This window comes from Hemicordylus capensis, chromosome 2 (genome assembly GCF_027244095.1).
Source record: "Hemicordylus capensis ecotype Gifberg chromosome 2, rHemCap1.1.pri, whole genome shotgun sequence".
Taxonomy (NCBI): Eukaryota; Metazoa; Chordata; class Lepidosauria; order Squamata; family Cordylidae; genus Hemicordylus; species Hemicordylus capensis.
The window spans coordinates 195,578,162-195,600,590 of NC_069658.1; the positions used below are offsets into that span (position 1 = coordinate 195,578,162).

The 22,429-nt window shown below is 47.2% G+C and overlaps 1 protein-coding gene across 8 annotated transcripts in view; it reads left to right on the plus strand.

The window, feature by feature from the left end:
- LRP1 (LDL receptor related protein 1) overlaps positions 1–22,429 on the plus strand; it is a 452,537-nt gene that overhangs the window by 389,740 nt on the left and 40,368 nt on the right. For all 8 annotated transcript variants that reach the window (XM_053288908.1, XM_053288910.1, XM_053288909.1 and 5 more), the window contains 13 exons: positions 4,741–4,826; positions 6,149–6,268; positions 7,021–7,208; positions 8,110–8,315; positions 11,340–11,528; positions 11,981–12,129; positions 12,676–12,769; positions 14,606–14,722; positions 15,961–16,080; positions 16,720–16,842; positions 17,714–17,839; positions 18,613–18,729; positions 21,465–21,571. In XM_053288908.1, coding sequence (XP_053144883.1) covers positions 4,741–4,826; positions 6,149–6,268; positions 7,021–7,208; positions 8,110–8,315; positions 11,340–11,528; positions 11,981–12,129; positions 12,676–12,769; positions 14,606–14,722; positions 15,961–16,080; positions 16,720–16,842; positions 17,714–17,839; positions 18,613–18,729; positions 21,465–21,571 — 1,742 coding nt within the window. The remainder of the gene's footprint in view (positions 1–4,740; positions 4,827–6,148; positions 6,269–7,020; positions 7,209–8,109; positions 8,316–11,339; positions 11,529–11,980; positions 12,130–12,675; positions 12,770–14,605; positions 14,723–15,960; positions 16,081–16,719; positions 16,843–17,713; positions 17,840–18,612; positions 18,730–21,464; positions 21,572–22,429) is intronic.

Here is a 22,429-nt window from a genome sequence, read left to right on the forward strand (position 1 = left end):
GGCTGCGAGATGCCAGCATGGTTTGAAGCACACGGCATCTGAATACCCAAGCTGGCTCAGGACTCGCCGCCCAGTCTCCAGGTGGCAAGCCTTAACCAGCTCGGGTTGGGGTGATACACGAGTCCTTGAGATAGAAGGTTGTGGCTGATTGGACGTTCCCACGGCAGCCCTGTTGACAAGTGCAGGAGCTCTGGAAACCAAGGCCTCCTGGGCCAGAACGGTGCTATGAGGATGACCGATGCTTGGAGGAGACGCACCCTCCTTAGAACTCTGGTCAGCAAGGGAGTGGGAGGGTAGGTGTATAAGAGTCCTTCTGGCCATGGGCTTGACAGTGTGTCCATGGCTATTGTTTCTCTGCAGGGGAACCTGGTTATGAAGTCCTGGAGCTGTGCGTTTTTGGGGGTTGCGAGCAGGTCAGTTATGGGGTTGCCCATCCTTTTTGTGATTTGCTCAAATATCAGTGGATTCAACACCCATTCCCCGGGGTTAAGGCCCTCCCTGCTGAGCCAATCTGCTACTAGATTCAATTCTCCCATACATGATGAGCTGTTATGGTGCTGATGTTCGTCTCTGCCCAGGAGAGGAGACTCGCCTCCTGATGTAGAGACTTGGAACAGGTTCCCCCCTGTCGATTTACGTGGGCTTTCGCTGTGGTGTTGTCCGTTCTTATCAACACATGATGGCCCCACACTGTGGAATGAAAAGCCTCCAGCACCACGTGGATGGCACGTAGCTCCCGCCAATTTATGCTGTGCCATCTTTACTGTTCGTCCCACAGTCCCTGGGCTGAGAGGTTCAGACAGTGTGCCCCCCAACCCCTGTCACTGGCATGCGTAGTCACTATGAGTTTCAGAGGGTCCAAAAACTCCCTCCCCTAGAAGAGGTTGGTTGGGGACAACCACCAACAGAGGGACTTTTGAAGCCGAGGCGGTAGCGTTAACCATACTCCTTTCTTACGTGCAATGGCATCCTGATGAGGTAACAGGAACCATTAAAGAGGACATAGATGGGACCACTTCTGTTGTCGCCACCATGAGGCCTAGCAATCTTGCCAGAGATACCACAAGCGACGCTGGTGATTCCAGTACACGCCTTATCTCCTCTGTGATTGTCTCGTACCGATCTCGGGGCAGGAAGAGATTATCTTCGACTGTGTTTATTACTACACCCAGGTGATGAAGCTGGTGGCTCGGAGTCAGCTGGCTTTTCTGTCGATTTAACATGAAGCCATGGTTTTCCAATTCTAAGATGGTAAGCACCAGGTCTTGTTGTGCTTCCTGTAGGTAGCGAGACTGCACAAGTCAGTCGTCTAGATATGTGAAGACTCGAACCCTGTACAGCCGAAGATGTGCCACTAAGGGAGCCAGTACCTTGGTGAACACACAGGGTGCAGAAGACAGTCTGAATGGTTGAGAAGCGTATTGAAAGTGACGGCCTGCATATTTGAAGCGAAGCAATCTTCTGCTGTCCAGATGAATCAGAACATGTAGATACATTTCTTTCAGGTCAATAGATGATAAGAGGTCCAGGTGGTGAAGGGCCTCCGAAACCGACCTTAACGTCTCCATGCGGAAACGTTCCAGCTTGACCCATTTGTTTAAAAATTTCAAATCCAAAACGGCCCTTCTGGACCTGTCCTTTTTGGGGACGGTTAATGGAATAGAATAGACACCCCCTCCCTCCTGTTGAGTAGGAACTGGTTCCACCGCCCCGATATCCATCAGATGATGAATGGCTTGCAACATCTTGGATTTTCAGCAGGCTTCGCCCAGTAGCGGGGCCTTGGGGTGGGAAGGAACCTGTGGGGAGAAGGGGCGTCCAATTCTATTCTGTATCCAGTCTGGATAACTTTTAGAACCCAATTGTCTTTTGTCGAAGATTCCCAAGCGGGAAGGAAGCTCGTCAGTTGGCCCCCTAGATGGATTATTTGTGAGTCATAGTTGAGACTTTTGTTTAGCTTATGCCGATTGCTGTCTGAAACCCCCTTGTCCTTTAAAGGAGAAGTGTTATCGGCCCCAAGAGCCTCTCTTTTGTCTAGTGTCTCTGTCCCGACCCCTGAAGGGCCGGAAGCCCTAAAAGGGCTGAAACTGCTGGAAATTCTTTTTTAAAGGAGGCCGATCCATTTTTTGGGCTGCTGATGGCATAGTGTTTCTCTTTTGATTCTGTGAGGACATCCTTCAATGCATCCTCCCCGAAAAGCTTTGTGGAATCATATGGGACTGCAGTGAGTTATTTTTTGGAGGTGTTGTCTTCTGACCAGTTTTTTAGCTACAGATGCCGACATCCCAAAACAGATGCCGCCGCCACTCAAGACATATACCTGATCGAGTCTAAGGTGGCATCCGCTATGAACACCTGAGCCTTCCGTAACTTGGCCAATTGTTGTCTCAGTTTTACACAGTCAGAAGGTGGTTCATTTAAGTGGCCATCTAACCACAACAGGGAGGCCCGTGCTGCCATAGATGCCGCCGCTGCCGCTCGAGTAGAAAGAGAGGAATTATCATGTGCCCGCTTAAATGCCAACTCAGCTTTTTTATCGGCCAGGTCTTTTAACATGACCTCTCCATTCCTTGGCACGAGGGAATTTGACACCAATTGCGCAATAGGAGCATCTGTGCAAGGCATTTTTAGTAAATCAGAAGCCTCCTGCTGAAATGAGTAGAATCGGTTAGAGACAGACATAGGCTTCCTATTTGCCGCTGGAAGCAGCCACTCCTGTTTGACTACTTCAGCAAAGAGGTCAGGTAATGGTAATAGCATGTCCTTTGGTTTTCCCTGGGAAAAACCAAGTCCCCCTTTTCCGAAGGACTAGTCTCAGAGCCTGTGTTGTGCTGAAGGCCTATAGCCTTTACGACCCTTGACATGAGGGGGTTGAAATCCTCTGCCAGAAACAACTTTTGAGAGACAATAGTAGTATCATTGTCCTCCCATCCAAACCATTCCCCCTCCTCCCTGTCAGGGAGTTCTGTGTCCTGGAGCAGGTCCTTAGCTCTGCCAGTGTTACCCTCAACCTCAGAGTCTAGGGCATGTGATATAACTATACCAGTTTTTATCATGGGCTTGGGATTAAGGGGTTTTGGATCCCCAGAGTCATGCTCAGATATATCAGATGAATGTAATGCACGCACACCCTTCTTACTCTGAGACCCCTTTTTACTCCTGAGGTGCTTTGCTTTGGCCTTCGCCTTTTTAGGGGGAGAGCTATCTGAGTCACTAGAAGAAAAACTCTCAGAAGATGAAATGGCCCTTTTTCTCTTCCTATACCTTTTCTTGCCTTTTTTACCAGGCCTGATCTGCTGAATCATGTCTACAATTGCGTTTTCGAACTGGGCCTGCCACTTGAGTGGTACGGTTTTCAGAAGGATTAGGCAGGCACCAGGGGTGGAAGAAACTCGATCCCCCACAGCCACTGCAGCCACAACACTAGGTTTAGAATGACCCCGAGTCTCCTTGGTTACCTCCCTTAACGGGGTCTCCTTGCGGGAAGGACCTGCATAAGGTTGGTCGCACTGCTCCAAAATGGCAGCTTCACCCTCCTTTCCCGCCATTTTCAACGTCTCTGCCTCCGATTTGGTCTGGATAACTTTTAGAACCCAATTGTCTTTTGTCGAAGATTCCCAAGCGGGAAGGAAGCTCGTCAGTTGGCCCCCTAGATTTGGTCCTGCTGCACTCCTGTGCCTGCGATAGCGCCTGGATTTCAGCAGAAGATGGAGGAGGATTGGTGATGTGCAGCCTTAAAAATCCGACCTGGTGATGCCGTGAGGGGCCAGATAACTGCAGGGCTGCATGCTGGGCCGCTGATGATTGAGTCTCACGGCCCGAAGGCAGGAGACTCGACACGGACCCAGGAGCGAGTGGTGCGGGCAGCTCTGCGGCGTCCGACGCTGTTGCAGCAGAAGATGGGACAGACAGCTCTTTAGTGGCCATTACCGCTCTCTGGAGAGGCGCCGAAGCTTGAGGTGGTACAGGCGGCCCTTTAGTGACCGTTACCACCCTCTGGAAAAGCTCCCTATCAGGCACAGGCACGCTGAACGGTCTGGATTTGCCCAGGCCGAAAATCGCTTGCCGCATTCCTCTTGGAACTAAAACTATTCTTCCCCTAAGCTCATGCACCATACAACAGTAGGTGGAAAGGAGGAGAGGGGGAGTGGGGAGAAGAACAGTGAAAAAGGATCCGATAGAAGAATTTTTGTTTGCTTGTTGTGTTTTGGAAGTAAACACTAGAGGGAGGAAATATCTAGGCTCTAGAATAAAGATATGGAAGAAAGACAAAAATGACCAAGAAAAAGACAAATCGCTAGAGAGGAAAAAACTGCTGCCTGGAGCTGGCTGGCAAGGATAGAAAGAACTGGGGTGGGGTTATCCCCCTCAGCCCCGAGTGGGTGTGTTCTTTCTTCTATCAAATCAGATCTGTCCCGCCTCGGAGCTAGTGGGAGGGGATAACCCATGAGATGTCCCTGGCAACAGCAACCGAGAATGTCAAAGAGATTAGCATAAATTGATTAGGGTGAAAGGAAGCTCTATAGGATTTGATGGGGTTTTTCTGGGGGGCAGACTCGTGTGAGAAACCATTGGATAAAGACAGGTTTGTGCACGTGGATGCAGTATGCAGTGCTGTAAACAAGTAGGCTCTAAATCCCGGAAGGATAATGTCTTTATTTTAAAGGAGCACTGGGAGAGCCGCTCCGCTAGCGATCACTGTGCCCCTATTCTGACATAATCCCATGCTTCTTTTCCCAGACGATGAGCCCTTCCTGATCTTTGCTAATCGGTACTACCTACGGAAGCTTAGTCTGGATGGTTCCAACTATACTTTGCTGAAACAGGTAAGGATAGGATGGGGTGGAGAGGAGAGGAGAGGAGAGGAGCATTGTATGAGTGGGCTTGAGGGTAGCGTATTGCCTCGTGTGATTCAACCAAACAGCAATTTGGAGCACACGGCTGTGTAATTTGTCGATTTTGTTCTCCTTCCAATCAGCTTGCTTTCCTCTGGCTCCTGGACATGCTCCCTTGCTAGAATCTGGGAATATAAAACCCAGCCTCCTTTCTTTGCATCCTTTCTTGAGCCTGTCCTATTTCAGCAACAGTGCTCTGGTAACCTTTCAGACATATGTGATGCCTCTTTACCTCTTAGATGTAGGGGAAGCCTACTTATGAAAAGCCCATTTAGTGGTGAAATGTCACATCTGCCGGGCGCTTTCCAAACTAGCTGCTCAGCAGCAGCAAAATGCCTCCATTCGGGCAAATCACATTTGAAACGTAAACAGCAGGAGGAGCAGTCTTACAGCAACTGAAAAACAGCAACTTTTTCACGCCGAATATACAACGTTCTAGATCTATATCGCAGTGATTAAATTGGAAACAAGGCATTGGAACCACAATTGGACAACAGTACCCTGCTGTCCATGTAGGGAAGTGTGGAAGCACACTTCCAAGATACATCCTGACCCCGTTGTAGGGTTTAGTCTGGAAAGCGCCCGGGACTGTTTGCTTCGGTGTAAAGCACCTCCATATCTCCTCTCTTTACAGAGCAACTTGCTCAAGAGTGGTTTGCACTTCTCTTTAGCTTCTCCATAGCTTGTGAACTCCAAAGTACCACCTAGAGAAGAGGCTACTTACTTGTCTGTGTGAATTACCACTCTAGCTTTTCAACCAGCCTCTGATGAGAGTGGGTAATGCTGCTGTGTCCTTGCATCAGCTGTCATTGATTCAGCCTGTTGCAGAGGCAGTGTTCAATGTTCTCCGTGGAGGCTGCCTGTCGCCACTCTGCATGAGTCCCTGCTCTAGGCTGGCCTCCTTACAACTAAGAGGTGTTTTATCATCTGTTACTCATTCATCTAAAAAGGGGGCAGATAATTTGTGCGTGTCTTAGAAGTAAACATTGTGGGGGAGGTATGAGAGTGAAGCGTTCTTCCAACTGTAATTCAGAAAAAAGGTATCTTGCCTCATCCATCGGAAGTTTGGGAGGAACTATTTAGGAACCAGTGATGCTTTGCTGAAATTGCAAAGCATCACTAGGGACAGAGTATCTTAGCAAGCTTTTAGCACAGATTATATCTGACTGTGACAATGCCTGTTATGATGCAGTCCAGCAGCTGTACGTGTGTCTCAGGAGCTAACACCTTTCCTTCTCTCTTGGTGGGTTTAGGGGCTGAACAATGCTGTGGCTCTGGACTTTGACTACCGGGAGCAAATGATCTACTGGACGGATGTCACCACGCAGGGCAGTATGATCCGCCGCATGAACATCAATGGCAGCAATGTGCAGGTGTGAGACAGGTGTCCTTTAGACTGTATCCCCACTGGCCAAGGACTCTCTTCCTCCCTGTATGCTCAGAACATCCAAGAACTAGCTCCTGTACATCCTCACCCCATACATAGGCAGAGTTTTGTTAAGGTTGACCCTGTCACTACCTGAGCAAACCTAGGCCAGTGGTTCCCAACCTGGGTTCCTCCAGATGTTGCAGAACTACAACTCCCAGCATCCCCAGCCACAATAAATTATAGCTGAGGATGATGGGAGTTGTAGTTCAGCAACATGAACCACTCAGAGAGGAGAGCTGGTCTTGTGGTAGCAAGCATGACTTGTCCCCATAGCTAAGCAGGGTCTGCCCTGGTTGCATCTGAATGTGTGAGCACTGCAAGATCTTCCCCTCAGGGGATGGAGCCGCTTTGGGAAGAGCAGAAGGTTCCAAGTTCCCTCCCTGGCATCTCCAAGATAGGGCTGAGAGAGATTCCCGCCTGCAACCTTGGAGAAGCCACTGCCAGTCTGTGAAGACAATACTGAGCTAGATAAACCAATGGTCTGACTCAGTATATGGCAGTTTCCTATGTTCCTAACATCTGGAGGAATCCAGGTTGGAAACCACTGACTTAGGCACATGTTTTCCTGGCATTGTTAGCTGCAGTGGACTCTGGGTACAGGAAGCCCATTCACAAGCCCGGTAGATGTTCCTTTGACTAGACCTTTCCTGAGTGCCTTCTTGGATTCATACCATTCTCTGCCTTCTGCACTTCCAGGTGTTGCACCGCACTGGACTGAGCAATCCTGATGGCCTAGCTGTGGACTGGGTGGGTGGAAACCTGTACTGGTGCGACAAGGGAAGGGACACCATTGAAGTGTCAAAGCTCAACGGGGCCTACCGCACTGTGCTAGTGAACACTGGACTACGGGAGCCCCGAGCACTGGTGGTAGATGTACAGAACGGGTGAGTCTGTCTGATGGATCTGGGTAGCAGCTATAAGGTCTATAGCACTGAGGTAGGAGAATGGGGGAGTGATGATCTGTGGCTGAGATGGGAGCTGGGTAGGATGGCTTTAACCAGTCAAGATGTCATCTCTCTGTCTCTCTCTCTCTCAGGTGTATTTATCTTATATAAATATTTTTTTAATAGATTGATGTTTTTTGGTTTATTATTTTTAAAAATATAAATATGTGTTCTTAAGTTAGTACGTCAGTATTTACTTATTTTAGACTTTCTCCATGCCCTTGCTACCTCCTTGTAAATACTTCATCCATGAATGGCCATGGGATTAATTATATTATACTATAATACAATTACAATATAATATAATTCATTATACTATTATAATGAATAGTCTATTATACTTTCAGTTAGCTTCTTGCCTTCAAATTCTGTTCCATTGTCATCTAGCTGTTGAAACAGCAAAGAATAGGAACGGTCTTGAAGCAAAGAAACCTGCATTCCTTTCAAATGGAGACTAGGGGAGAGGAGACTAGTGCTTGCAGGGAGATGGTGAGATCCTGAGACCAGAAAACTCCTGGATTCAGTTCCCATCTTTGAGGGGGCAATGGACTGGGCAGAGCCCTGATCAATCAATCAATCATCTTTAATACTGTCCAAGACCAGCATAAGGCAGAGCCCTGTGTGAGCCTTAATCTGCAGTCAGATTCTGGGTTTTCAGCTCCAAACACATCATAGTTTGTAGACGCTGGTTCGGACATTAAAGCAAACCATTACATCTTAACCCAGCTGGAGTCTGACTGCTGTAACTCTGTTCCTAGCTTTGTCTCTAATCACTCATTTTTGTCATCTTTGTGGGGAGTATCTACCATTTAGCTTACCCATTCCATTGGCTCTCCTTTAGCTACTTATACTGGACAGACTGGGGTGACCATTCCCTGATTGGCAAGATAGGCATGGATGGCACCAACCGGAGCGTCATTGTGGACACCAAGATCACCTGGCCCAACGGCCTCACCCTGGACTACATTAACAGCCGCATCTACTGGGCTGATGCCCGAGAGGACTACATTGAATTTGCCAGCCTGGATGGCTCCAACCGGCACATAGGTGAGGAAACTACAGGATCTGTGCCATCAGGTTCATATGCAGATAGGCTGCACAGCGTGGCCAGAGCTCCCCTGGACTGTGTACCCAAACTGTGGGAGGAGACAAGTAATTTAGTGATTAGATTTAGAGAATGCATGGAGCCAGAAGATGATAGTTGGTCATTCCTCCGGAGCTCTTGTGATGTTCCAGAACGGACGCAGTGCAGTAGCTAAGAGTGTGTGCAGGGAATGTCTCTGGTTCATGCCTTGCTTCAGCACAAGCCCAGCCCGTGGCCATCGGCAAACCACTAACTCTCAGCCTCAGCCCTCACTCCCACTTCTGGAATGTGGGATACAGAATACAAGTACTGTGAGGATTGCTGCGATAATGTATGTGAGAACAAAAGTAGACATGAACACTGTTCACACAGTTGTTCATGGCGCAGGACAAGCGTCCTTCCCAACTTTGGGAGTTGTGCGTGCTCCAGATTTTCAGCCATGTAAGATGCTGAAAGGCATCATCTCATACTGCACGGGAGATGGCAACGGTCAACCCCTCCTGTATTCTACCAACAACAACCACAGGGCTCTGTGGCCGCCAGGAGTTGACACCGACTCAATGGCACACTTTACCTTTACTGGTGAAAACCTAGGTAGGAAAATGGGGGAGTGATTATCTGTGTCTGAGAGGGGAGCTGGGCAGGATGGCTTTTCCTCCAACCTCATGAAAGTGCTGGGTACAAATGCTGGGTAGGATAGCGCCGTCCTGCCTAGCTCCTGTCTTCACAGACAATCACGCCTCCCCTCCTACCAAGAGTTTTGCTAGCACATGACTGAAAATTGGGAGCACGCACCGCAACCGAGGCTGGGTAGGACTCTTGTCCTACCCGTTCACGGCCGTGTGTACAGTCTTACAATGTGAGATTCATGAGTAAGATCTCTTGCTTTAAAAGAACCAAACTGATTAGCTGCCACTTTGAAGATCAGGGAAGTGGAGCTCTGCCCTCACCTCCCTCCCACAGCCACTCCAGCCCCCAGCTGTTTCTCTCTGGCTGGCTTTCCTTTCCTTTTTAGAGCCCAGCTGGAGGAATTTATAACGGGAAATCGGTAGGCATGGAAAGAGTTAAGCACCCATTCAGCAGTTGTACCTTGGAAGGGCCAACCTCTCTCCCTTCATTAGCATGGTGAAGGAAACATGGGGTTGGGACCGCTGCCTGTTCCTCGTGTATGGTTTCACCTCTAGTTTTTAGGGTCAAATTGCATGTTACATTAAACACCTAGTTTGGCCCAGCATGTGGTGTTTTGGAATTAAATAGCAGCAGGGGACTTTACTCAGGATTGGCCTGAGACAGATGGGCATTTAATCCTCCTGCCACAGTCCCAACAGAAACCATACCCCCCCAAAGCTGCTGTTGGTCCTGGAACTGAAGCTTCAGATGGTGCCAATGGGAGCTTCCCTCTTAGGGGTAATAGCTGTTTTGGTGGGGGGTGAGGGGGCCATTCTCATCAGGACTATGGTGTGAGGAGAAATAGTTAAATGCCCCCATGTGTTAAAGTTCTTGTCCTGATAGTGGGTGCCCATGACTACTGTTTGTTCCAAAAAAATTAATTTCCCTCAAAAAATGCATGCAAAGGGCCAAACTATTCATTTAACATGATATTTAGCTTGACCAGTAGGCTCCTGACGTTAGCATATAAATCACCTATGTATTGTGTCCTTTTAAAAATATCTTTTCGTGTGTAATATTTCCTGGGGCTGATCAGTCTTTATGATTTGCTCTCTTTATTTCCCATGTGCTCATTGTCAACTCCTATCCTCTTCTCTTTTTGAGGACACAGAATGTTTAGGACATCATCCTTAAGGGATGGATCCCCCAGATGATCTCTGACACCTGTCTCTCCCCAGCCCCCAGAAGTCAATTTAGAAGCTATGGGAGTTGTTTATTAATAGGTTTGGGTTCTATTTTCGATTATGCCAACCATAGCTAGGGTGCCATGTATAAATAGATGGAAAGATGTTTTGATCTAGACTGATGTGTTCAAGCACAATGGTGTTAGAGCAGCTCCATGGTATTATACGATCAAATTTTTTGCACTACTATGCAGTTTATTTGTCAGATCTTTCTGAATGCTCATTGAGGAGAGAGTTTAACCCACTTTTGGTCCCTGTTGTTATCCATAGCAGTCCTAGATTATGATTCCTGAAAAATTCAATTTTGTTTGAAATACTGCATCTGTGGAGAGAGCCAGGTGGAAAACCCATTGTGTTATCTGTTATGCTGCTATGTCTATAAGAGCTTAAGATTGAAGTATTTGGAATAGTTGCTTCTTGGAAAGTATTACTGGTATAAACAACAAAAAATTCAATTCTTGCTTGTAAGCACAGAGACTGAAATTGCCTCTTTTTGTCCTTTGTGGTGGCATATGAAGACTAATGTATGTATTTATTTTAACCTAAGCATATGTTTGATTTTTTAAAAATGATAATTGATCTTCTGAAGTTATATTTTCATGTATTTATGTTCTAATTCAGGGCTGCACAACTTCATTCCTCCTGCAGGTGCTGGACTACAAGTTCCATCATTCTTGATTATTGACCACTGTGTCTGGGGATCATGGGAGTTACTGTATAGTCCAAAAACAGCTGGAGAGCCGAAGTTGTGCAGCCCTAGATCCTGTGGCTTTGACAACTGAATAAATGGAATTGAGCATTCCATGTGTTGATCACAATAGCAATGCATCTGTTAGCCAAAGGAAGAACAGCACTTTATTTTGAAGTACAAAACAGAGTGCTGGTAAAAGGAGAGATCCCTGCAGCACCATCATGTCCTTGAAGCAGTTTGTGCAGATTGCTCACAACAGATTGGCAACAACTGCATATTTGCCGTGCTTAACACTTAATGTCTGGAAAGGCAAATAACGGGTGCTTCAGCACTGCAATAGAATTGAGTCCATACTTGGCTACCAGTCCTCCAGTTCTTTTCATTGCCACTGCCTCTGACAGCTAGATAATTTGTCTTTCTTCTTCTTTGCATCCCCACTTCAGTTTTGAGCCAGGATATTCCCCACATCTTTGCCCTGACACTCTTTGAGGATTACATTTATTGGACTGACTGGGAGACCAAATCCATCAACAGGGCCCACAAGTCTACAGGTGCCAACAAATCCGTGTTGATCAGCACTCTACATCGGCCCATGGACATCCACATCTTCCACGCCTACAGGCAGCCAGACGGTGAGTGCCAAGCTGGGCCAGCATAGCTAGAAGAAGCTAGTGTAGCAGCAGCAGCAACAGCACTTTGTGAGAAGCACTGCTGCTTCCTTAGTCTGGATATCACCCATTGAAATTAGCTGAACACAGCTTCATGTCAAGACATCTCACTTTACGGCTGAGTTTGGTAACAGTGCCCTCTGCTGGAATAACACATACTGTAGGAAGCTCACTAGTTTTCCTTGTATCTTCCTGTAAACACATGGATGGATTCAGCTTTGCTCTCTTTCTCTCATTTGTACACAGATATTCTGAACCATTTGTGGTTTAGATCTTTCTTTCCTAAATGTGGGGGAAAGTCTCATCACACCTTTGCAATGGAAGAGGACTCAACTGTGGGTTTCCCCTGATAAGGGCAGCAGCTATTGCCATAACCTGCATCTTTGCCTATTCCCCCCCCCCTTTTACCTCCCCAGTTCCCAACCACCCCTGCAAAGACAACAACGGTGGCTGCAGCAACCTGTGCCTACTGTCACCAGGAGGAGGCTTCAAGTGTGCCTGCCCTACCAACTTCTATTTGGGTGGCGATGGCAGGACCTGCGTCTCCAATTGCACAGCCAGCCAGGTACCCAAACGTTGCTCCATCAGTCAGAGCTCCCCTGGACATGCACCCCAATTCGAGGCTTGTCAAGGGGGCTATTGTAGCAGCTTCTGCCAAACCCTCCAGCTGGGAAATCGCCATTCCAGGGCAAGGCAGAGAGCATCATATTGGGGCCATTGTTTCTTACCAGTTGGTGTTGGTAAAGTTACCTGATCCAGAACATGGCAAAATGCTTGCTTTTCACTACCCTCTCCCAGTTCTCCATGGTCTGAAGAAGCCATGTGGTTGGATCCATGAGGCCAGAGAAAGTTTGGGACGTATTTTAAAAAATAATTGAGAGTGCCTACTGCGGCATCAACTGGGAGAGTTTCAGAGCTCTGGTATGAGAGATGTGAGAGGCTGGAGTCTGTTCTGATAGAGCAGGAGGGTATGAGAAATTATTGGTTGGTCGGTTTCATTTTTCAAATTTGTATACCACCTGAAATTTCTGTCTCTGGGCAGTTGAGGACTAAAGGGTTATTCTTTGCCTGTGGCTTGCCTCAGCTTCATGGCCTTTCTTTCTCACCACAGTTTGTCTGCAAGAATGACAAGTGCATCCCTTTCTGGTGGAAATGCGACACAGAAGACGACTGCGGGGATCGCTCGGATGAGCCCGAGAATTGCCGTGAGTTGAAAAGTTGGGAGGAGGCCCAGAGGTTGGGAGATTTAGCACAGGGACTGATGGAATATTGCCCTGGCAGGTCTTGAGATTTTGGGGAAGGGCGACTCTACAACCACTGTTGCCATATTGCTAAAAGTAAAATCTGTGCCTTGTATTCTGGCCTTGGAAGAACCTTACTTGGTACCACAAAGTCCCTAACGGACCGATAAGCTCTGAAAGTTCTACTCACTTAAGAGGTTTTTGGGAGCGTAGATGAATGCTTGTGGGGGCTCCATTCAAGTAAGCATTCCAGACCTCTGAATATGGAAGGTCTTACTTCCCAAATGGTTGTAAGCTACCTTCCAACTTCTTCCTGACCCTGTCCCTCTCCTATTGGCCTGTCATGTCATTTAGAGTTGGGGTTGACTAATGTACAGTGGTTTCTGTCCTTCCTTATCTGCTTTTTAAGGGAACTGATCCCAACCCTGTTAAGCCGGGTTGAATGCTGGTGCCTGAGCCAGTTCGGCGCTTCCCAGAGGAGGCACCTAACCAGCCCGTGCACATCGCTGCTACTCAGCATTGGCTAGGAGACTGACCGACAGCTGTTTATGAGGAACGTCACCCAGGATCCAAGTCCTGTGTGTGCTTCCGAGAAACTGTCAGCAAAAGTCGAGGTAGGAGGAGGGGGAAATGATCATGTGCTAGCCACAATCTAGGTAAGATGGTGGCAGCCTATCCACCTCATGTTCCCAGCACGGTATCAAGAGTGGAGGAAAACACACCCCACGCCATCCTACACAAATCGTAGCTAACATGTGATCACTTCCTTCTTCTCCTACCTCAATTTTTGCTGACACATGACAATTTCTCAGAAGTGCATGAGGAACTTGGAGACTGGCTGGATGCCCCTCCTACCTAGCTGTCGGTAGTGAGAACAAGTGCATTCTGTAGACCTGTGAATATCCAGTTTAGTTGTCTGTATCCTGAACAGGTCACTTCTATATGATGTATCCTTCAGTTAACTGAGTCTGATCCATGTAGAACGTTAGGGGAGCTGATCTTGTGGTAGCAAACATGACATCCCCTTAGCTAAGCAGGGTCTACCCTGGTTGTATATGAATGGGAGACTTGATGTGTGAGCACTGTAAGATATTCCCCTTAAGGGGGATGGAGCTGCTCTGGGAAGAGCAGAAGGTTCCAAGTTCCCTCCCTGGCTTCTCCAAGATAGGGCTGAGAGAGATTCCTGCCTGCAACCTTGGAGAAGCCGCTGCCAGTCTGTGAAGACAATACTGAGCTAGATGGACCAATGGTCTGACCCAGTATATGGCAGCTTCCTCTGTTCCTATGTTCTAACAGCTTATCCCTGTTAGCAGTAGAAGTAGTAGTAGTATGTCATTGTTTGCATGGATGAATGCTCACGTGGTGGTAACCAAATGTGAAAATTTCATGGGCTAGAATTTACTAAGCTCAGCCAAATTGGATTCCTTGCAATGATGTAAATATTTCTGGGAGTTCACCAGTATGAATGAGGATCGTGGTCCCTTCTGAAGATATATACCCTTGAAGAGCATTGTATAAATATTAATAGTAGTAGTAGTTGTGCTTAGACTTCTTTAACGGATCTTGAAACAATTCTCCCCCTCTTGTTTCCAGCTGTAGTAGAAAATTATTAGGCTGGTGATTAGAAGTAGTGTAGTATTTTATACCAAGTGAGGGTGTTGTATGAGAGAGTTGGCAGCCTGGCATAAGAGAAAGCATTGCCAATAAGTTAGAGAGCTGTACTATTTGGCACAGGAGGTCCTGCTTCCTTTCAGCTGACCCTCGTTCCCAAGGCATCACATACTTCCTTTCTCTCCGCAGCTGAATTCAAGTGTCGCCCAGGACAATTCCAGTGCTCAACAGGAATCTGCACCAACCCAGCCTTCATCTGCGATGGGGACAATGACTGCCAGGACAACTCGGATGAAGCCAACTGTGGTAGGTAACTCGGGCCTCCTGTATGATCAAACCCTGCTTCTGGCCAGGTTTTGCTCTCAGAGGCATGCTGGGGCTGAGCAGCACCGGGACTTAATAGCAGGATCAATTCGGTTCAAATTCGTATCATGCCCTTTATTCTAAGGGCTTTTCAATTTGAGTTTGGATCACTCAAATCACCCCGATTTAAGCCTGATTGGATTCAACGCAAATCAATTTGCACATCTCTACATAAAACACTGGCGGGGTTCAGACAATGGATCATTTCAGATATTACATGGAACTTCAGTAAACTTGTAACTAAGGTTTACAAAATAAATCAAGAATGACACTGCAGACGATCGCCAATCTTGGCTTGTTTCTCTTCACCATGGTTTGCAAATGGCCTGTCCCTGTCTTCACAGACCCATGAAGAGCCTGTGTACAATCCAATCCTAGGCTTCTTGCTCCGCCCTGCTCTTGGAAATCCCATCACCCACTTCCAAACCATTGGTCCTGATTATAAAGAGGGTGGGCTCACCTGGAATGAGCTCCCTCAGCTATTTCCACCTGTTTTCAGAATTCTCTGGATGCTCTTGGCTCTTTTCAGGAGCTGCAGAAGTATTAATCCTTCCATCCCCCAGCTGCAGTCTTGTAGCTGGCTGTCCCCTCACCGGTCTATAATCGCTCATCAAGCACCATTAACGGTTTCCTGCCTGCATCTAGACTAGCAGAAAGCAATGCTAATGCCTATTGGGGAGCTGAGAGACATTGATTGAAAGGAGTCAGAAGAGGAATGAAGTCATGGAAATACAACCCTCGTGGCCATATTTTGGGAGGGACAGGAGAGTAAAACATCCTTTTGTACACACAACAGTAGTCAGTATGTAGCCCACCAACTGCCAGAGATCAGAGGAGATTGCTGCCTCTATCATCATATCCCTAATCATTCTGTATCTTTGTACATATTTTAATTGTAAGCTGCTTTGGAAGCCAATATGGGCTGAAAAGCAGGGCATGAATAAAGAAATTCCAAGGATGGGCCTATATTAAGTAGAATAGAGTTGCAGTTGGGTGGCTTACTTCTCTTTTGTATGTCCATTTGTGCTCTTTGGAGGAAGGGTGGGATAGAGCTGCATTCAGTAAATGGTTGATTAATGTCAATATGTCTCATGAGACTCCCTAACAAAGATGAGGGCCCAAGGTCAGAGTTTGATCCTCTTCCCTCAAATGTGTTTTCATTTCTGCCTTCCTTCTTGCAGAAGTGCACGTCTGCCTGCCGAGCCAGTTCAAATGTACAAACACCAATCGCTGCATCCCTGGCATCTTCCGCTGCAATGGGCAAGACAACTGCGGCGATGGAGAAGACGAAAAGGACTGTCGTAAGTCAATGCTTGGAACAGGCTTCTTTTTCCAATCTGGTCTTTGTAGCGGTCCATCGGAAAAATTGATGTCACTGAAAAGAACAATACACTAAGTGTTAATGCTGTCTGGTACTGACCAGATCTGAGAGACTGTGGCTGGTCTGGGTTAAAAAACAATTAACCAGTAGTTCTTCTCCATAGTACGTTTAGGTTATTGTAAGGAGTGTAGGATTCTGCAGTCTATGATAATTATAAAAAGTAAGCAAATGTGCTTATCTGGCATTATTTCATCTCACCTCTGCTGGTCATGGTGTGGAGCAAAACATGCAAGATACTGAAGACTTGACTTTGGAAAGGTCTGCTCAGTTCTTTCTCTGGCTTCTGATATTTCAGTATACCGGCCACCATATGGCTTTAAGCCTTTCTTCCACAGCCTTGAGGGCTATAAACCTGGTTTTAAAAAAGAAGAAAGCTGAGGTTCTGAGAAGCAGAATTGTACAGAGTGCCAATGTCTCCATATGAGTGGTGGAATCACAGAATACATACAGCCCTGATCCATTGTCACACTATGAATAAGCCAGCCTTCGCTATGGGCATACCCCTTTCTGACATATGTTCTATCCAAAGTTTTTATTCTGGCTTCCCTTTCCCTTGCAGCGGAGGTGACTTGTGCCCCAAACCAGTTCCAGTGTGCCATCACTAAACGCTGCATTCCCCGAGTGTGGGTGTGTGACCGTGATAACGACTGCGTGGATGGATCTGATGAGCCTGCCAATTGCAGTAAGGAGCTACTCTGCATTGTGGGAGGACTGAGGAATAAGTTGACTGCTCTAGAACCCTGCACCTTCTGGCTAGTAGGCATCAGCCTCCCCTTCTGCTTTGCAGGCTTGTTCTTATCTTGCCCACAGAAGGTCCAACTTCTACTCTTTTCAGAAATTCAGAAGAATGTGTTCAAATCTGTACCTTCTTGTGTAAACTTAACTAGCTTGCTTTTCACATCTAAAAAATCTGGGAATTTTCCAACACTGAACCAAATGGAAGCTGGGAGAAAGATGTATAGGAAACAATCTATTCCTGCCATGCATGATGAACTGGAGATCGGGGGTGGGGGAGGGGAGTACAGGAGTCTCCTTCATCCTCTTCCTACCCCAAAAAACACAGAAGGGTTGTTTGCAGGCAAGTCAGTTTCTTGGATTTGAATCCACTTGAAAGATTCACAACTTATTGGCAAACTATACTCAAAGAGTGCTTATCAATAGCTTCTCATCAGACTGTTGAAAGGTTTGATCAGGGTGCCACAGGGCTCTGTCCTGGGACTAGTACTCCAACATTTTTATCAGTGATTAGGATTCCCTCAAACTTTTCTTGATTGCTGTTTTTTTAAAATTAATAGCAACTTGATTGCTATTTCAAATGAAAGGTGTAATTTCTCTGGGCTTGATTGCTATTTCAAATGAAATTTCTCAGGGAACTTTAATCCTGCAACAGATACTGCAGAACTCTTCACATGTGCGGTCTCCGAACAGCCATTTCTGGGAAGGGCAGCTTCCTGTATCTCTTTTCCCTTATTTGGGGTGGCAACTGATATAGCCAGCCGTCAGTGGCATTAACCTCCTTGTTCCTTTAAGTTTTCCTCTCTCCACTTTCCCAGCACAAATGAGATGTGGCCTGGATGAGTTCCGGTGCAAGGATTCGGGTCGGTGCATCCCTGCACGTTGGAAATGTGATGGGGAAGATGACTGTGGGGACGGTTCAGATGAGCCCAAGGAGGAATGTGGTGAGTTGATGATGTGGTTGGTTGGCTAGCTGAGCTGGACCAGGATGACTAACTTGTTCCATTTCCTGTTGTCTCTTTCATTAAAGGGCAAGGAGTGTCAGCTTTACCAGGCACCCAAAGAGAGAATTACGCAGTTCTCTCCCACTCACTGTACAGGATCTTATTGCAGAAGGGAAGCAGCACCCTTTGTGGTGTATATAGGCCTAGATAGGAGGTGCAAAGCTGAAAACTTTTATCTTAGCATTAGTTCTTCCCACAAACCACAGGTCCTCCTGCTTCCTTGCCAAAAAGACTATCAGTCAAATGTGGGGGTCATGGAGATTACCAGCATCTTTTCCTATGGTACATCCAGATAGCTCTAAGCTCAGGTCTTGGGCACCAAATCAACCTTTCCGACCTGCAGTCCCAGTGTGCAAGGTGGTCTGGTCTGGTCTGGTCAATGCCATTCCATACAGCTGAAGGCACAACAGTCTTCCTGAAGTGTGCCTAGGGCTGTCCCAATGGAAAAGGTATCCCTGGGATGTTTTCAGTGTTCCCACTGTGTGATATAGTGCCATGTCGGTAGGGTGGGATGCTTCCATTAGGATCGGATCCTCATTTCCTGTAAGACAGCATGGCTTCTTGTCTTTTGGGCTCAAACGATTCTGTGTACTAGAAGCTTCTGGGAAAATGTCCTGGGAACATGTATGGCTTAGTTTTGATTTGGCTCTTGTATTGATGCCTTCCATGTCCTGCCTTCTGTTCTTCCCCTTCCCCACCCCCTACCTTTTCAGATGAGAGAACTTGTGAGCCCTACCAGTTCCGCTGCAAGAACAACCGCTGTGTGCCAGGCCGCTGGCAGTGTGACTATGACAATGACTGTGGAGACAATTCGGATGAGGAGAGCTGTAGTACGTGTGGCCCCTTCAGCCCTATTCTATAGTAGCAGAGTTCGCCTGATGGGGTGGGGAGGGTGGTAGTCTCCTGACTACCTGTCTGCTTCTGGTTGCACAGTTGGATGGAAGAGGTAAAATGAGCGTTGCTTGTGGGAAGAGGGCAAAGTAATCAGCATAAGTGAGATTTCCTTTTGCTGTGAAGCAGCTCATGCATGTTACTGCAAGGAAACAGAAGTCCTTGAGACCGGAATGAAGAGGAAGCCCATTAGAATCCGGGAAATGCTGGCTGACTTTCAGGCTCCTGAATATTTTTCACCCTGGTGTAATTTTGAGAGGGAGAAGATCAGGAATCCCAGTAGTGGACTCAGAGGTGCTGTTAGGCATGGCCCTGGGGACCCAAGTCCGAGTGCCTGCTCTCCTAGAGGGCCCCATGATTTTCCACAAGGGAAAAGAGGGTTCCTTTCATATTTCCAGAATGGCTTGGGCTTGAGTCCTGAAGTTTGGCACAGACATAGGACAGGTTATCAGGACGCTGTGTATTGATTTTGATGCAGATCAGTCAATTGATGTTTAATGATTTTCTTGAATTTTTTTGTTTCATGGCAGAAAACCACAAATTTTTTTTGAACTGAAGCACATTCCCCCAAGACCATCATTCCACCCCCATGTGGAGGAATCTGCCCATTGCCTTCATAAAAAGGGATAAACAGCACCCCCTTTTATATTTCTGGAATGGCTCAGTCTAGAGTTCTGAAATTGGGCTCAGATGTAGGACTGGTTAGCAGGTGTATTGATTTTGAATTTGATCAGACAATCTACTGATTTTTAATGATTTTTTTTTTTTACAAGAAGTAGTATGGAGGATCCTTTGGGGGGTTGTGTAGTGGCCCAGACATGTGGGTTTGTTGTGAAATGTATATATACGGAAAGGATGCTTATTTTTCAGGGGGGCGGGGCATAAGCTCATTTTGCCCAGGATCCAAAATTACCAGCTGCACCTCTGAGTGGTCTTCAAGCCAAAAGCTGTCCAAGCTGACAACTGTCTTCCTTCCTTTCCTTCTTTGCCAATTCTTGTGCCCATTTCAGCCCATGCTAGCTGCAGAGAAAAACTATGACTTCCGTACACCTTCCATCCAACCATGACAGGAAAAAAACTTGCTTTTAGCATTTTGGAAAGAGGGGGGACAGTGGGAGGACCCGCTAAAACCTGCTTAAATCAAAAGATGCCCAGCCTTTGAGGCTGGGAGTGGCCCAACCATTTTCTAAAGTAGGGCAGGAGTTAAGAAATTAAACTCTTCGCGGGTGAGCTTTGCTCCTGTTTGTTGGCAGGCACCAATTGCTTTGCTCCCATTGGTTGCTACTAACTGCACAGCATGATCAAAGGCTATCCAAAAGAGATCCAACAAGTGACAAGGGGGGTGGGACCCAAGCCACATGGTTCCTCCTTAAATCTGGTCAGATGCCAGGGAAGTTATAAATCAGGCCAAGTATCCAACAACAGCCTTAAAATAGGTGTGTGCCACTCCTTGTCACCTCCCCACTTCCCCGTCAAGAGTCTGGAACGTGGCTTTCTTTCGGTTTTTTTGTTTTTTTAAGAAACCATGTTGTGTTATTTGAGTTTGTGCCATTTCACCTCATCTTATGTTTTTCTCCATTCACACTGTCGTATCGGGGCTCGCAGAGGTAGGTTTCTGTCAAAAATATTTTCCTTCCCTTTTGAAAGCTGTAATTGTGTTGAAAGGAAAGAAAAGAAAAGAATGGCTTGGGATTTCATCTGCATTCCCATGTCTCCCCCTCCTCGCCCCCCCCCCCCCCAAAGCAAATGAATGGAGAGGGTTTCTGTGCGTGATGCTTGCTTGGCTCCCAGCGGTCCACCCCTCTTCACGGTCCCTTTCACAGGACAAACCAGGCAGATCAGTGTCTCCCCCGTTTCCTTCTAATGCTTTTGCTGTCTCTGCCTTTGATGAATAAAATGCTCTGGGAAATAGCACACAAATCCTCTGCGACAGGGTGAGCTAGGAGATTGGAGGTGAAGTTCACAGGGGGAGTAGGCAAAGGAGGTGGAAATCCCCAGCATACATCCAGGTTATCCATGGCACAAGCCTTCCATTGCCAGTGGGCACTGAGATCGGACAGCCCCTGGCAAAACCTGGAGGATGTCAGGCATGTTATGAACTTAGGCCAAAATCAAACAGGGTGTTACGTGAGAGAGAGAGAGAGAGAGAGAGAGAGAGAGAGAGAGAGAGGGAGAGAGGAAAAGTAGACAGGCGGCGGCTGTCTCTAAGGCCGCCTCCTACTGGGCATAACATCCAGTTCCAGGATGCCTGCCATTACAAAGCTAGTATGGGGCAGGGAAGAGAGATGCCTCTTTAGCCATAAGGCAGATAAACTCAGACCTGCCACTGCTGGGACTCACAGATGAGAGAGGGGGTGGCTGAGAAAGCTGCCGCAGCCTGTCAAAAGCTCTTTAGAGAACGGGATGTCACACAGCCGCAAACCGCTATTGTTCCGCCTCTTCTCTGCCCCCACACCCCAGCTCCTCTGTGGCTTCTCCTCCTTGTCGTGTTGCAGTCAACAAAGTTGTCAGTGCTTTGTTAGGAAATGCGCTGCCAGGCACTACATTACCCCTGCCCAGTGGTGCCACTGGCAGCAGCATTTAAGCTCTGAATTGTGCAGTAGACATCCTTCCTTCCTGCACTCACTGAGATCTTCCAGTTCACCCACCCATGCGTTTTCTCTCTTTCTCAAAGAACCCAGACCTTGCTCTGAAAGTGAATTTTCCTGTGCCAATGGGCGTTGCATTGCTGGTCGCTGGAAGTGTGATGGGGACCACGACTGTGCTGATGGCTCTGACGAGGTAGGAAGCGAGCATGCAAAGTGGGGCAGGGTAGGGGAGATAAACCCAAGCATGGCCTGTTGGGAGATCTTGTGGAAGGGAACTCTGCAGGTCTGCTGTGAAAGGTGTGCAAAACCTACACTGATTGAAACCTACTACTCCTTCAATTTTTTGGCCACCAGTTGTCTTGAAGTCTTACCGTACATGTAAATTGCACCATACTTTGAGGCTAAGGGGAAAGGCCAAGGCTGACTTGAGAGTTTATAAGAAACCTCATGATGAAAAAAGCATGGGGGAAACCACAGGATATTGTTGGGAATTCTCTATGGTAACAGATACCCTTCTGTTACAGCAGAGTGCACAGAGGCAAAACACAGCAGAGTCTGCCCAGGCATGCGTGTCTGCTAAGAGCCAAAAGAAACTTGGAGCAAGTTCATAGTTTCAAATCAACATGAGGAGTCCTTATTGGAGAACTCCATTCTAGATAGGAAAGTGGAGAGATAGAATCTCTAATCTAACGGTTTGGGCTCGGGATACCTGAGGGACCGCCTGCTCCCAAGAGTTACTGCCCACTTGACGAGGTCATCTGAGGGGGCTCTGCTCCTGGTGCCGACAATGAGGGAGGGTTGTCGTGCACGCAGGACAGGGCCTTCTCTGTTGCTGCCCCCAGACTCTGGAATGCTCTCCCGGTGGCTATTCACTCCTCAGTCTCCATCACAGCTTTTAGAAAAAGTGTAAAATCTTGGCTTTTTGCCCAGGCATTTATTTGATTCTCTGCTGCTGCTCTTTGTACTCTGTATTGCTTTTATGCTTTTGTTTTAAATTTTTAATCAGATTTGTTTAATATTCTTCACTTAATATTTTAATTGTGTCTTTTTT